The 13,716-nt window shown below is 43.4% G+C and overlaps 1 protein-coding gene across 2 annotated transcripts in view; it reads right to left on the bottom strand.

Annotated features, from left to right (window-relative positions):
* The window catches only part of ARSK (arylsulfatase family member K), a 45,429-nt gene that overhangs the window by 2,751 nt on the left and 28,962 nt on the right, over nt 1-13,716 (bottom strand). The window contains exon 8 of one of the 2 annotated variants that reach the window (XR_004354545.1): nt 4,471-4,596. Coding sequence is in view for 1 of the 2 variants with exons in the window: in XM_032675872.1 (XP_032531763.1) it covers nt 4,571-4,596 (26 nt within the window). In the remaining variant the exon portion in view is untranslated. Of the gene's footprint in view, nt 1-4,098; nt 4,597-13,716 lie in introns of those variants that run through there. The other variant, XM_032675872.1, reaches the window with a different exon arrangement.

Raw genomic sequence — 13,716 nt, 5'->3', positions numbered from 1 at the left:
ATAAAGTAGGAGTCCATTAAATTGTTCTTGGTAGGTTTTGTGGTTTGGGGGAAGGGAGTCTTTGGGAGGGGTGAGGGGGGAGTTTGTTTGATTGAATTTCTTTGTTGTGTTTCATGTTCTTGGATTGGGTTGGGTTTTTTTGTAAGTATACCTGACAGCAGGTAGGTTAATTTAATTTTAATATTTTCCTATAAGAAAGGCTTAAAATGTCCAGATAATGGTTAGAATAGATCTGTCAGTGTCTGTGGAGAGTTAAATTTATAAACAACCATAGCAACATAATTCTGTTTATTCTAACAAATAGTTTTGTAGCAGTCATTCTTTCCCCCCTCAAGATTTGTGTATCCCTTCTACCTTTGCCACTAATGAGCAATTCATACAAATAATCAAGTTTTGGTTCGAGTCCTGCACAGCTATAAGGACTGCTTAGTTGATCAAGGCCTTTTCCCAAACACCCTGTGAGATTGGCAGCAAGTTAAAACATTATAAATTAAAGCCATAGCAGGTTGACAGTGCCCACAACAGAGAATTCCCATAGAGCTATCCTGTGGAGGGTAGATTTAGAAGCACACACACTGCATATACACTATATATACATACCTACTATACAATTTTTACAAATATTTTCCAAATCACTTTTCATTTTCACAGTACCACTTCTGTTTATCTATGCAAATATTTCAGAGTGGTAAGGGCCTCAATTACATAACAAATACTCAATATCTACTAAAATGTTAATGTATTATTCTGAGAATCACAGAATCAGAGAATGGTTGGACTTGGAAGTCACCTTTAAAGGTCATCTCCTCCAAACCCCCAGTAATCAATCAGGGACATCTTTAAGTAGATTAGGTTACTCCAACCTGATTTTGAATGTTTCCAGGGATGGAGCATCCATAACCTCTCTGGGAAAGCTGGTCTCACCAGACTCCCTTAGTTTGAAACCATTACCCCTTTTCCTATTGCAACAGGCGTGGACAAAAAATTTGTCCCCATCTTTCTTATAGCCCGGCTCAAAGTATTGAAAGTGTCAGAAAGGCCCCTCCAGAACCTTCCTTCTCTAAGGCTGAACTCTAACTCTCTGTCTTTCCTCATAGGAGGGGTGTTCCATTACTCAGAATGTCTTTGTGGCCTTCTCTGGACACCCTCCAACTGGTCTTTCCTGTGCTGAGGCCCCCAGAACCGGATGCAGTACTCCAGGTACCTCTCTCACTAGAGGAGAGTAGAGGTGCAGAGTCACCTCCCTTAACCTGCTGGTCATTCTGCTTTTGATGCAGCATAGGATGTGTTTGGCTTTCTGTGTTGCAAGCTCACATTGCTGGCTCATGTCCAGGCTCTCATTCACCAAAGTCCTTCTCAGCAGAGCTGCTCTCAATCTGTTCATCCCCCAACCTATATGGAGGTTGGGTGTTGCCCCAACCCAGGTGCACCATCTTGCACTTGGCCTTGTTGAACTTCATGATATTCCCATCAGCACATTTCTCAAGCTTATCCAGGTCCCTCTGGGTGGTATCCTGTCTCTCACGTGTGTCAGCTGGACCATGAAGATTTATGTCATGTGTAAAATTGCTGAGGGTGCACTCAATCTTACTGTCTGTCATTGGTGAAGATTTTGAATACTGAGCCCTGAGGGACACCACTTGTCACTGACCTCCATCTGGACATTGAGCTCCGGATGCAACCATCCAAACAATTCCTCATCCACCGAAGAGTCCACCCATCAAATTCTTGCCCCCTAATGTGATCACTCTATTGTAGAAGGCCACTAGATTGGTCAGGCAGGAGTTGCCCTCGGTGAAGCTGTGATGGCCGTCTTGGATGACCTCCTTGCTGTCCATGTGCCTTAGCTTAGCTTTAGGAGGTGAGAGTTGGGACTGTTCAACCTGGAGCACAGAAGGCTCCAGGGAGACTTTCTAGCACCTTCCAGTACATAAAGGGGGCTACAAGAGAACAGGAGAGGGAGCTTTTAGAAGGGCAGTTACACATCAGTTATTACTGGGTCAGAACCACCTTGGAGCAGGGGGTGGTGTGGAGGGGGAAGGGATGGGTCGATCCTCACGGAGGTGGAGTGGTGTCGTATCCCTCATGGCAGGCCCTTGGAATCCATATGGGGAAACTCCGGAGTAGCTGTCAGTCACAAAAGCCTGGGCAAACTATAACACACCGCACCTCCTGGAGTCCCTAACCCAGCCTCAGATTGGCAGGGATGGTGAGAACACTGCCCCTCACCCTGGCCTGGGACCCCAGAGTGGCTGGTGGGTCAGAGACCCCATCTGGAGGGGTTGGCCATAGACACCAGAGCAGATAAAAACACAGGCATGTGTTTGCCTCGTGTTGCGGCCCTGCCACTTGGACTTGTGCGAGCCAGTCTTCTACAAGGCTTCAGTGGCAGCTATCTCTCCCTTCTCTCCTTCTCTCTTCTTGCTCCTTCTGCTTCTGTTTCTTTGCTCCTTTCTTGATTCTTAGGGTGGCTTGGAGCTGGAGGGATTGGATCTTAATGTAAGTGTTGTGGAACTGGTTGGATTTTGCCTGAAGTGCTGTGGATTAATAGTGTATGCTGAGTTAGTATTGTGGTGGAACATTTTTGTCTAGCTTGTGTGGTGTCCTTTTGAACTTTGACCAAGTTCCCTTATTTGCTCCCCTAACTTAAGAAAGAAATCCCTTGAGAATAAGCTCGTGGCTTATCTTGAGGTATTAAAGAACCCTATATCTATATATTTAAGGAAAACTCCTAGCCGAGCCCATGAGCTGGCAGCTCCCTGGGGCCAGAGTCTTACAAGGGCATGTGATAAGACAAGCATGTAGGTTTAGAATACATTTTATGACGAAATTCTTCATTGCGAGGGTGGTGAGGCACTGGAACAGATGTACTCTCAGGGTACGACTTCCTACCCTTTTTAAAAATAGGTGCAATATTTCCATTTTTCCAGTCACCCCTGACTGCCATAACTTAATTCCCAAAGACTGTCACTGATCTACAGCCAAAAATTTGGATCTGACCTGCACTTAGTGCAGAGGGCTGACAGGATTTTTCTGTGCCTTACACTTAAACTTCAACCTGAAGTCACTCATTTCACTGTCAGTATACCGAACAACCCAGAATTTTTCCTCATCTAGGCAGCTGCTAACAGTAACAAAAATGCAGTTGCCTTTAGTTACCTCCTCTGCCTTAGAGGCCAGAAAGCAGAAGTACTGTTATACTAGCTCTGCATCCTTTAAGTGTGAATTTTTGCAATGTACCACCTTTCTCCCTAACTTTCACTTCCTGAACTTCCATGAAACACTTCCTCAGAAGGCAACTACAGAGAGTTATGTGTTGTCATATGCACAATCAACCAGGCAGAAGTATCTCACATTTCAATAACTCAATGAGTAACAGTCATTTCCTCTATTTCAATTAAAACTACAAGAAATAATTCCAATTAAAATGAGAGCTACAACCATGACAACTCTACGAGATATCAAAAATAGGAACTATTGTGAATTTTTCTTGTTTCTGTTACCAGATCATTGGCATCCTCCACCACAGGTGTATTTTTGACTCCATCAATATAAAAAATTTCTAAGATGCTACCTACAATGTGAACGTAAGAAAGACATAAAATTGTGTCTGAAACCCTGATAGTCTTCACTGAATTTTTTAACTCTGCACACCTCAGGGGCAGAAAAGGTGACAACTACCTTTGGTCTTGTTCCACATGTGCTAAGATCTCTAAATGATTGTTAGCATTTGGATGCAGGAGTTTTCCTTAAAGCTCTAAACCAGCCTTCTCTTTTTTGCATGACTGGTTAAATGATCAAGTAACATAAACAAATTTAAATCATCTTGTATGGTTTTAGCATTCAGTTCCAACCACAATTAGCTACACATGTTCTGCTGACAGGCAGTTAGGTATAATACAGCTACTTGCTCACTTCTCCCATACCCCTGCAGTGAGTGGGACAGGGAAAGAAGAATATCAAAATAAAAGCAAGAGCATTTGTGGGTCAAGAAAAAAAAAAAAATTAATAAACTAAGGGGAAGGGAAGGGAAGGGGAAAAGAAAGGGGAAGGGAAAAGGAAAGGGGAAGGATTCCCAAACAAAACATGGCCAATCTCCCTAAATCCTCTCTTCTCCATTTTATTGCTCAGCATGACCATTATATAGCATGGAATAGCTCTGGTTAGTTCAGGGTATTTTTTTAGTTGTGTCCCCTCCCAGCATCTTGCACAGCCCTAATCTATTCACTGAGGGAGCAGAGCAAGAAACAGAGAAGGCTTTGATGCTGTGCCAGGACCATTCAGAAATAGCTAAAACAGTATGTTACGTTCACTGTTTTCATCAGAAATCTGAAACACAGCACCATAAGATCTGCTATGAAGAAAATTAACTCCATCCCAGCCAGACCCAGTACACACACACAACTATCATATATCAAATGACGCATGATACATGCTAGTACAAAGCTCCAGGAGATGAAAAAAACCCACATGGTTTTGTTAAACCATTAATGTTTACTGGTTTGCCTTCTGGCAGATGAACGAAATTGTCTTCTTTGGGTTTAAGATGTTCAGCTGTTTTTTTGCTCCTTCAATGCCTTCTTGGATTAAGTGGCCCTGCAAAGAGAGAAGGCAAGCAATACTCAAAAGCTGGTCTAAATTCTGAACGCAATAGCAAGTGAAAAACAGTGCACTACAGAACACTAGAAAACAATCACAGAGACATAACACATTTGTTATTATGAAGTTGGAAAGACAACATTCTCTGTTTCTAAAATGGCATGCTTTTATGCTTCTGACACTGCTCTAAACACTATATTGTTTGTGGTCCAAGCCATCTTATTAAAAAAAAAAAAAACCTAAACAGAATTTCATTGTTTGAATTTTAACACAGATACATTTTTTAAAAGAAATGGGCAGATTAGGCCAGTGCTTTTACAACAGGCTCATGATTTTCAAGCTACTCTATAGACGACTGACATGAAAATAAAATTTTTAGACTGAAATTCATAACTAGTCATGCTTTGGAAGTTGTGAGGCTTTTCTTGTTTTAATATGACCAATCTATAGATTAGTAGATTCAGTTTAAACATTTTACGGAAAAGTAAAAGGTAAAACAAGAAAATTGTATCATATCTTAAGTTAGAAGGGACCCCATAAGGATCACTGAGTCCAACTGCCAATCCCTGCTAGAACAACCTAAAACTAAACCATATGACTAAGAGCATCATCAGATGCTCCTTGAACTCTGACAGACTTGGTGCTGTGACCAGTTCCCTGGAGAATCTGTTCCAGTGACCAAACATCCTCTGGGTGAAGAACCTTTTCCTAATGTCCAACCTGAATTTTCCTCGAAGCAGCTTCTTTATTCTCTTTACTTGTGTCCTGTTGCTGGTCCCCAGAGAGAGGAGATCAGCAGCTCCCCCCTTCCTGCCCCACTTGAGGAAGCTGTACGCTGTGATGGGGGTCATGCCTACCTATGCTTCTCCAAGCTAAACAAACCAAGTAACCTCAGCCACTCCTCAGAAGTCTTGCCCTCAAGGCCTTTCACCATCTGGGAGCCTCTCCTCTGGACACACTCTAGAGTTTGATTGTATTGAGGTGCTCAAACTGTATGCAGTACTTGAAATGGAGACAATCAGTGCAGAGTAGAATAGGAGAATCACCTCCCTCGGCACAGCTGGCAACAGTGTGCCTGATGCACCTCAGTGCACAGTTGGCCCTCCTGGCTGCCAGGGCACACTGCTCATTCACAGTCAAGTTGCCACTGACCAGGTCCCTTACTCTGAGGCTGTTCTCCACCCCCTTATCCCCCAGTTTGCACATACACTCAGGATTACCCCATCCCAGATGGAGAATTCAGCAATTGCTCTTGTTAAATTTCAGGTGGTTGGTGGTTGCCCATGTCTGTAGTCTACCCAGATCTCTTGGTAAGGCCTCTATATCCTTGAAAAATAGCTACAAGAAACAGCCAATTATAAAAAACAGCTGATTGTGAAAACAAAGAGAGAACAATGACACAGTACATTCAGAAAGCAAGTCCATGACAAATAAAACATTAGTTTAAGAGGCCTGAAATACTGATCTAAAGATCTGAAATTTTTTTACTATTTATGACATTCAACAGCAACTATCCAAAGAATCTCTTCATAAAAGTTGTCTTTGAAAGTATGCATAATGTTTCCTTTTATTTCCCTGTTGAGCTAATATCTCTTATTTGAATTCTCTCCCACATATACCAAGAAAATTGAGACCTAGTTGAACATGTTTAATACAAGATTAAGAGGCTATTTTTTAACCTAATATGTAAAAATTAATTAAATTATTATTTTAGTCACTTGCCTTTTTCATGTTGCATTTTAAGTTATTCACATTCAGGATTGCTAGGATTGCCTTAAAAAACTACAAATCTGAACTAGAATAGGTTCCTTTCTGACTGAAAGGAATAAATCAAAGGCTTTAACCAAACAACTGTTTGACTTTAACTTCACAAACACACACACACACACAAACTTCTGGTTAGAGTTCTTCATGCATAGTTTTGTGCTGATTCTAAAGAATTTAGTTAGTGGATTTCAAACCTAGTTCATATGCTGAAAAAACTTTCCTCTCACATTCCCTGATACTAATAAGTCATATAAAAGCCATAAACGGAAAACTCTCTAAGTTTATATTAACAGATGTTGTCACATATCCAGTACCTTAAGACCTAGGAGTGCCTGGTAAGACTTGTGCAAAAGACCTTCTGACTTCAGCCTATCTTTAAAAATGAGTGAAATCTATTTGAATTACACCTCTATCTATATTCAGACAAGTCAAACAGAGAAGGGCAATGGGACAATACAGTACTCTTTAGGACAACTGCTATTGCTCCACTTTTTAATATCTGCATTGCATTGTTCACTTTACATTTCTTTTCTTTTAGCCACTTCCAGTGCATGGTCCCTTTGGCCTAAACTGCTGGAGTACAACAAGTTTATAAGAGCTGACATTTTCCAAAGTGCCATAACACAGCCCCATGCACAGTACATATGACCACACTGCATCCTGGTTCTCTGTGTGCCCCCTCACCAGCAGGGATGCCCGGAATCTCAGAGCCTCTGACAAAGCCCTTCACCACCTCCCCACAGCAGAAGCATGGGAGATGCCACAAAGCAGTAATTCTGGTTTTGGCTTTACTTTCAGAAGAGCTCAAATGCATCAGCACACAGCTGACATAAGGGTAACAGGTTTTTTCTGTTATGTAATTATGACAAACCGTAGCTGTTTGACAAAGAAAAGTAATTTTGTATTCTCCTATGATTTGTCAGACTAGCACTATAGGGATTTCCTTCAGGAAAATAAATACAGACAGAAACACTCATCCTATATTGACTCTGTAATTCCTTAATTTATTGTTTCCAGTCACTTTTCATGTTGCAATGTGTCACAACACTGCTTAAAAATGGCTAGGTGACTAAGGTTTTTTTTTCTACAGGCCTGATCCAGCTAAAATAATCTGAATTTGCATAAGTATCATTCAAGATAGCAGATAGACATGCATATCCAGTCTGCACTACAAAGCAGACAGCCCTAAGCTGGTCCCTTATGTCAGTGTTATACATGCCAAATAATTCAGGACTGCTATAATGCACTTGTACATATTTATATAAAAGCATATCAATATCTTGAAAGATCATTAAATATCTTGAATTGATTTCCTAATCATTTCCAATTATTTCACTAAAGCACAGTTGCTTGCTTTACAGGTTTGATATAACTAGTTACAAAAATGCTGCAGAAGTTACTTCTAATTTTATTGGCTAATTTAAGTTTATATCTAATTTTAAGTTTATATCTAGGTTTAAGTTTATATCTAATTGCATATATCTAATTGCATTGAAGCTGATGGTAGCCAATTAATCCTAATGATGGAGAACTCTCTTGAAAAACTGATAAAGGTTTGGAAAGTGGGCTCCTGAGAGATTATGACAAGGACTTTCATCGGCAAGGGCAAGCACCTAGCACTCAGCACTGGTGCTGCCAGCTGCCCAGGATAGGTTAAGGCCACAAACAGCTTTCTGTCCTGGAATTTTTTGCGTGCAACTCCTCCCCAAACCTGTTCAAGTTTTGCCTGCTCTGTGCAAGTTTCAGATGCGGGCTCCCAAAGGGGATGACAGCGCCTTTCTTGGCAAGGGGAAGCAACCTAGCCCAAGCCTTTGTGGTGCCCACCACAGGCTGCCTGGGAGAGGGAAAGGCCAGCTACAGCTTTCTGTCCTGGTATGTTTTGTGTGAGAGAAATTGCTAGACACTTGCAATTTTGGATGTGGTCTGCAAAATTCTGAGATCCTGAGAGATGATGCTAGTCCCTTTCCTTGGGGAGGAATGCACCTCTCTCCCTGGTGCATCCTCTCTCCAAGGGGAGCTAAAGGCCTGCAACAGCTTGCTTTTCTTCTTACCGTTTCTGTGTGAGCTCTCTGCAGATGTTTGGAGAGTTGGAGATTTCATCCCAACTTCAGGGGTGAGCTTCTGAACGTGGATGAGAGCACCTTACCTTCGGATGGAAAGGACTTATCCCTGGTATTATTGGTATAGGAGACAGGCTGCCCAGGGGATATAATGTGTGAGCACATCCCCAGCCTCATTCCCTTCTGGGGGAGGTATCCACATTTTGGCACCTTTCTCCTGAAAGGCGATGGAAATACCTTTCCTCAGCAGGAAAGCACCTAGCCCCAGCTTTGGTGGCAGCAGAGGCTAGGCTGCCCAAGGGAGGTAAAGGCCCCTGGTCAGCCCCCGGTTACTGAAGGGGATAAGAGTGCCTTTCCTTGGCAAGAAAGGTGGTTAGTCCCAGGCTTGGTGGTGCTCATGAAAGGCTGGCTGCCCAGGAGAGGTAAAGGCCCCCAGTCAGCTTTCTGTTCTGGAATATTTTGTGGGGGAGCAGTCCCATGGTGCCTTCAATAGTGGTGGTAGTGTGCAAATTTCAGAGTTTGTCTCCTGAAACAGGATGACAGTGTCTCTCCTGGCAATGGAGAGCACCTGGCCCCAGTGCTGCTGGTGCGGCTGGTTGGCTGCCCAAGGAAGGTGAGAGTCAGAAAACCTGTCAGGGCAAAACCAGTTGCTGGATTAGCCCTTCTCATCACAGCCTTTTAACTACATCCTTGGTCTATGGACGTTCCTTCTCAGATATATGTACCATCACATTTTTTCATTCTCACAGATCTCAGTTTCTAACCTGAAAGAAACCAGGGGCTAATCCCTGCAAAAGCTCCTGGAACAAAAACTGATTTCTCACTTTTCTCTGCAACCAAAGAACCGCACCAAACACATGGCTGCATTGCACTTCTCACCTATTCATACTGTCACAAACTCTCAATCTCACAGGCTAAATCAAAAATGAAGTGTTTCGAACTACACCGTGTAAGTGTGCCATGAGAGAAAGTTTCAGTGACCTACCCTTCTAATTGCAAACTTCTTTGCTCTTGTCAGTCAAGTGGCAGCCACTTTCCCCTCACAGCCAGTAAACTTTAAAACCCATGGTGCTCTGCACATTCTTTTCGGCTAGATGTACCATAAAGCACTTTCAGTCTCACAGAGTCTGATACACTTCTCACACAGAAAAACACACAGCTACTGAATTTCCTGTTCATCGTGCAGCCTTTCATGAACATGCCACACACTGGGGCTGTGCGCCTTCCTTCTCAGCTCTATGTACCCTCACATTTTTTCACTCTGTCAGATCCCAGCTTCAAACTTTAAAATGCCCAGCAGATACTCTCTTAAGAAAAAGGTATTAGAACAAAAACTAGCCTTGGCATTAACCTTCCCCTGCTGCCTAGAAACTACACTCAATAGCGTTGCTCAACACTTTCTTCTGACCTACTTGTATTACCACACTCTTGCGGTCTGAATGTAAACTGAGAAGTTTCCAGCCCCAGCTCACACATATAAATGTGCTAGGACAAAATGTTTGCTCACATCTTGCCCACTATGCTTTCTGTCCTGGAATTTTTTGCGTGCAACTCCTCCCCAAACCTCTTCAAGCTTTGCCTGCTCTGTGCAAGTTTCAGATGCGGGCTCCCAAAGGGGATGACAGCACCTTTCTTCTTGGCAAGGGGAAGCAACCTAGCCCAAGCCTTTGTGGTGCCCACCACAGGCTGCCTGGGAGAGGGAAAGGCCAGCTACAGCTTTCTGTCCTGGTGTGTTTTGTGTGAGAGACACATTTGCAGTTTTGGATATGGTCTGCAAAATTCTGAGCTGGGCTCCTGAGAGATGATGCCAGTCCCTTTCCTTGGGAAGAAACACACCTCCCCCTCGGTGCTGGTGGTGCAGAGATAGGCTGCCCAAGGGGAGCTAAAGGCCTGCAACAGCTTGCTTTTCTTCTTACCATTTCTGCGGAAGCTCTCCACGGATGTTTGGGAATTTGGAGATTTCTTCCCAACTTTGGTGTCTACATTGTTCACATGTTCTCACTCTGCTCTTCCCTTTTTGCAATTTTAATCTGTGCAATAACTTTCTTTCTGTTCTTAAATATATTATCATAGAGGAGTTGCTATCATTCCTAATCAGCTCAGCCTTGGTCAGTGGCAGCAAGCCCATCCCAGAGCCAGCTGGCATTGACTCCACCAGACACAGGGGAAGCTTCTAGCAGCTTCTAACAGAAGCCACCTGTAGTAGTTTGAATCAAGTTTTTCCCCTGCAGTTGAAAATGGTAAAACTCCATGGGGTGGTGGCCCTAGAAGTTTTGAAGTTTTGTCCGATGAGTGCTTCTGCAAAATATAAACATATCACAACCAAACGGAAGAGAAGAGTTGTAGTTTTGGGAAGAAGAAGTAGCCATGTTCTGACTGCCATGTAGAAAGGGGCCCGGAGCCCCTTGGGGCCTCTGGGCCCCCCCCAGCCCCCAGCGGGGGGCTGCGGGGACCTGGAACAGCATAAAACTGGGCCAGGTGTCTGTAGCTGAAAGGCTGTGAGTTTTCTCTCCACCGTGGGCAGCGGCAGGAGTAGCGGCAGCCAACACTGACCAGAGAAACCGTGGCAGAGAGCCAGCAGAAGAGATAAGAAGTGGCAGAGGCATTACAGCCAAGCAGGAGAGACACAATGTTGTCCGAGAAAAGAGTTAGCAGCAGCCGAGAGAACTGAGTTCTACAGAGTTCTAGGGGTAAGAACTGAACCAGACTCCCCACACTCCTTTGAAACCTCCGAGAAAGGAGGAAGATGATGGACTCGTACTTGAAAGAGCCTTGGAGTGCTACAGCACTTGCAGAGAGAGGAGCTAAGAAGCTCCATTGTCCTGAGAACTTAGCCAGGACAGGGGGTGGGAGGTTGACCTTGGAGCCCTCCCTTGCTGCAAGCTACAAAGAAGCTTGCAGCCATCTTTGAGGCAGGGCACAGGAGCTCTGCAAGGGGCTTGAGTCCCCTGGAGATACCAGACCGTCACAAAGACCCCCTGGGCTCGTGATATGACCGTGGTGGAACGACCTTTGTCTGGGGTGATGTAGCCACCCCAGGGCGTATCACGAGGGGGATACGCCCTCGTGAGTGCTGGCAGAGATCCAGCTATCAGCTGCTGCAAGAAAAGAAGAGAGAGCCTGCTGCCTAAGAGACATTGCTGCCCTGAGAGTTAGAAGGGATCTTTCCTTCTTTCCTCATGGACTTTTATTTGGAGGGGAGAAGAGATTTGATACATTGTAAATACTTATGTCATGGTAGAGATAATTAATATTGTATATAATGCATTGTAGTATTTATTTATGTGTACAGTCATTGTAATATATTCCCTTTTCCCCATTTTGAGTCTGTGTGATTGTCTGGAAAACACATCTTACACTAGGTTGAGATGTAGGAGGGGGTTTAGACTAGGGAATTAGATTTTGGGGTATCTCAAACCATGACACCACCCCTGTAGCCCCTCCCACTACCAAAATCTTGCCACAGAAACCCAATATGTTTTGAAATCCAATGACGTTTTTGCAGTTAGACACTATCACTGACGACTTACCAACCTTATTGACCTGTCACAATTTGTATTATTAAAGAGTGTTATTCCGTAAACTGTTAGAGTGAGTCCTTTATAAGGTGCTAGCAGTGGCTGGCAGCAGATAACGCATTGGGAAGACTCGCTGAGGGGTCTCCACACTGTTGGCTTAGCCCCTAGAAAAAGGCAGTCGAATCACCCTCTAATCCAGTGAATCTGTTCAGTGAAGATGTCCCCTTACAGGACTCTGTCAGATGAGCTGGACATAAGGGTTTTGGCTTACCTGAGGCACTGACAGACAAATAAAACACTAAGGGTCAAGAAAAGCTCTCCTCTCTAAGGGTCAGGCAACCCCCCCTTACCTTTCTCATGACAACCCCAAAGTTGCAGACCCAAGAGAGAGCCTTGAAACACCCTACTCCTGAGGACTTCCAGTTTTCTTACCTAGGCTGCTACCAGAGTCTCCTCGCTGAAGAAGTTGCAATAGGGGCACAGAGTCAGGGAGCAGCGACACTGCTAGCCAGCACCATAAATCACTCCTATGTCCAGGCTGCATTGCCAGGTCACTTTTTCCATCCTCTACACTCCTTTGCAAGATACCTCCAGCTCACAGTGTATGCCTTTACCAAACCGTCACTGTCTCAGCCACCATCAGCTGCATACTAGAAAAAATGAGAATGGGAACCACTGTGCTCTATCCCACAGTTCTGATTTGATAAATAGCAAAGCTCGCTGGAAAAGTGGTGGGTGAAGACTTTTCCAGGATAAAATGACAAATTATGCATTTCATTAGCATTGTATTTTGAAAAATGATCTGACAACAGCATGTTGTCCAAAGACTATTTAGCCATGAGTAGTATTTAATTGTATAAAGTCAAAAGTAATTTTTTTTTCCAGTACAAAATGCCTCATCCATCTAAAATGAATCTTTTGATAAAATCTGTTTAATAATCAGAGTTGATGTCAGGGTGCTACAATCCAGCTAGGCCCACAGGAACATTTCAGATCAGGATTTCAGCGAAAGATTTCCACACACACATGCTTTTCTCTTGGTTGCAGTGCAGAGAGAAGCAACCAAGCCATGAGGTTTCATGTGATGAACATGCCCTTCACCCATCCTTGAGAAACCACTTGGGGAAAGAACAGTCTTCTATCATGCCAAGAAAAGTCCATGGAAACAGGTGACAAAATTAACTATCCACACCCCTGGCACTGCTGCAGCTTCTCTCATCTGGCCCAGGCCCTGGGGCTGTCCCTGCTCCTGCATGCCATGAGGGCAGCAGCCACATGACCCCCCGTCCAGGAACAAAACTGTTGAACATAATATGCTGAACACATTACGCTTCTGTTTCTCTAAAATGTCCAGGCATGGGAGGCTTTGTTCTGCAAAACTGAAACCTAGGCATTTTGTTGTTCACAATTTTAGTATTTTTCCATTTCCATTTTATTTTGACCTTTAACTAAGCCATGATGAATTTGACCCTATTGATTTCAGATCATTTTATCTAGCTAATCAAGACTACTTTGAATTTTAGCCTATTTTCAGAAGTGTTGATAGCTCTCCCCAGGTGCATTTTCTCATGTTTAATAAGAAAAAGGTGTCTACTCCTGCATTCAAAGTACTAAAAAAGTAAAAGACTTACTAAAGAAGTAAAAACCAGAACTACATAAAATTCTTGCAGACACTATTTATCAGCCTTCCCACTTTTTGATTTTTGGGATCTGAGCTTGATTTTAGCCAGTTTTGAACTTAACTTACAGTAATTTTGTCTAGACTCTATTTC

This window comes from Chiroxiphia lanceolata, chromosome Z (assembly GCF_009829145.1).
Source record: "Chiroxiphia lanceolata isolate bChiLan1 chromosome Z, bChiLan1.pri, whole genome shotgun sequence".
Taxonomy (NCBI): Eukaryota; Metazoa; Chordata; class Aves; order Passeriformes; family Pipridae; genus Chiroxiphia; species Chiroxiphia lanceolata.
Note: the sequence above shows the minus strand (reverse complement) of the source record. Positions and strands in the feature narration are given on the sequence as shown.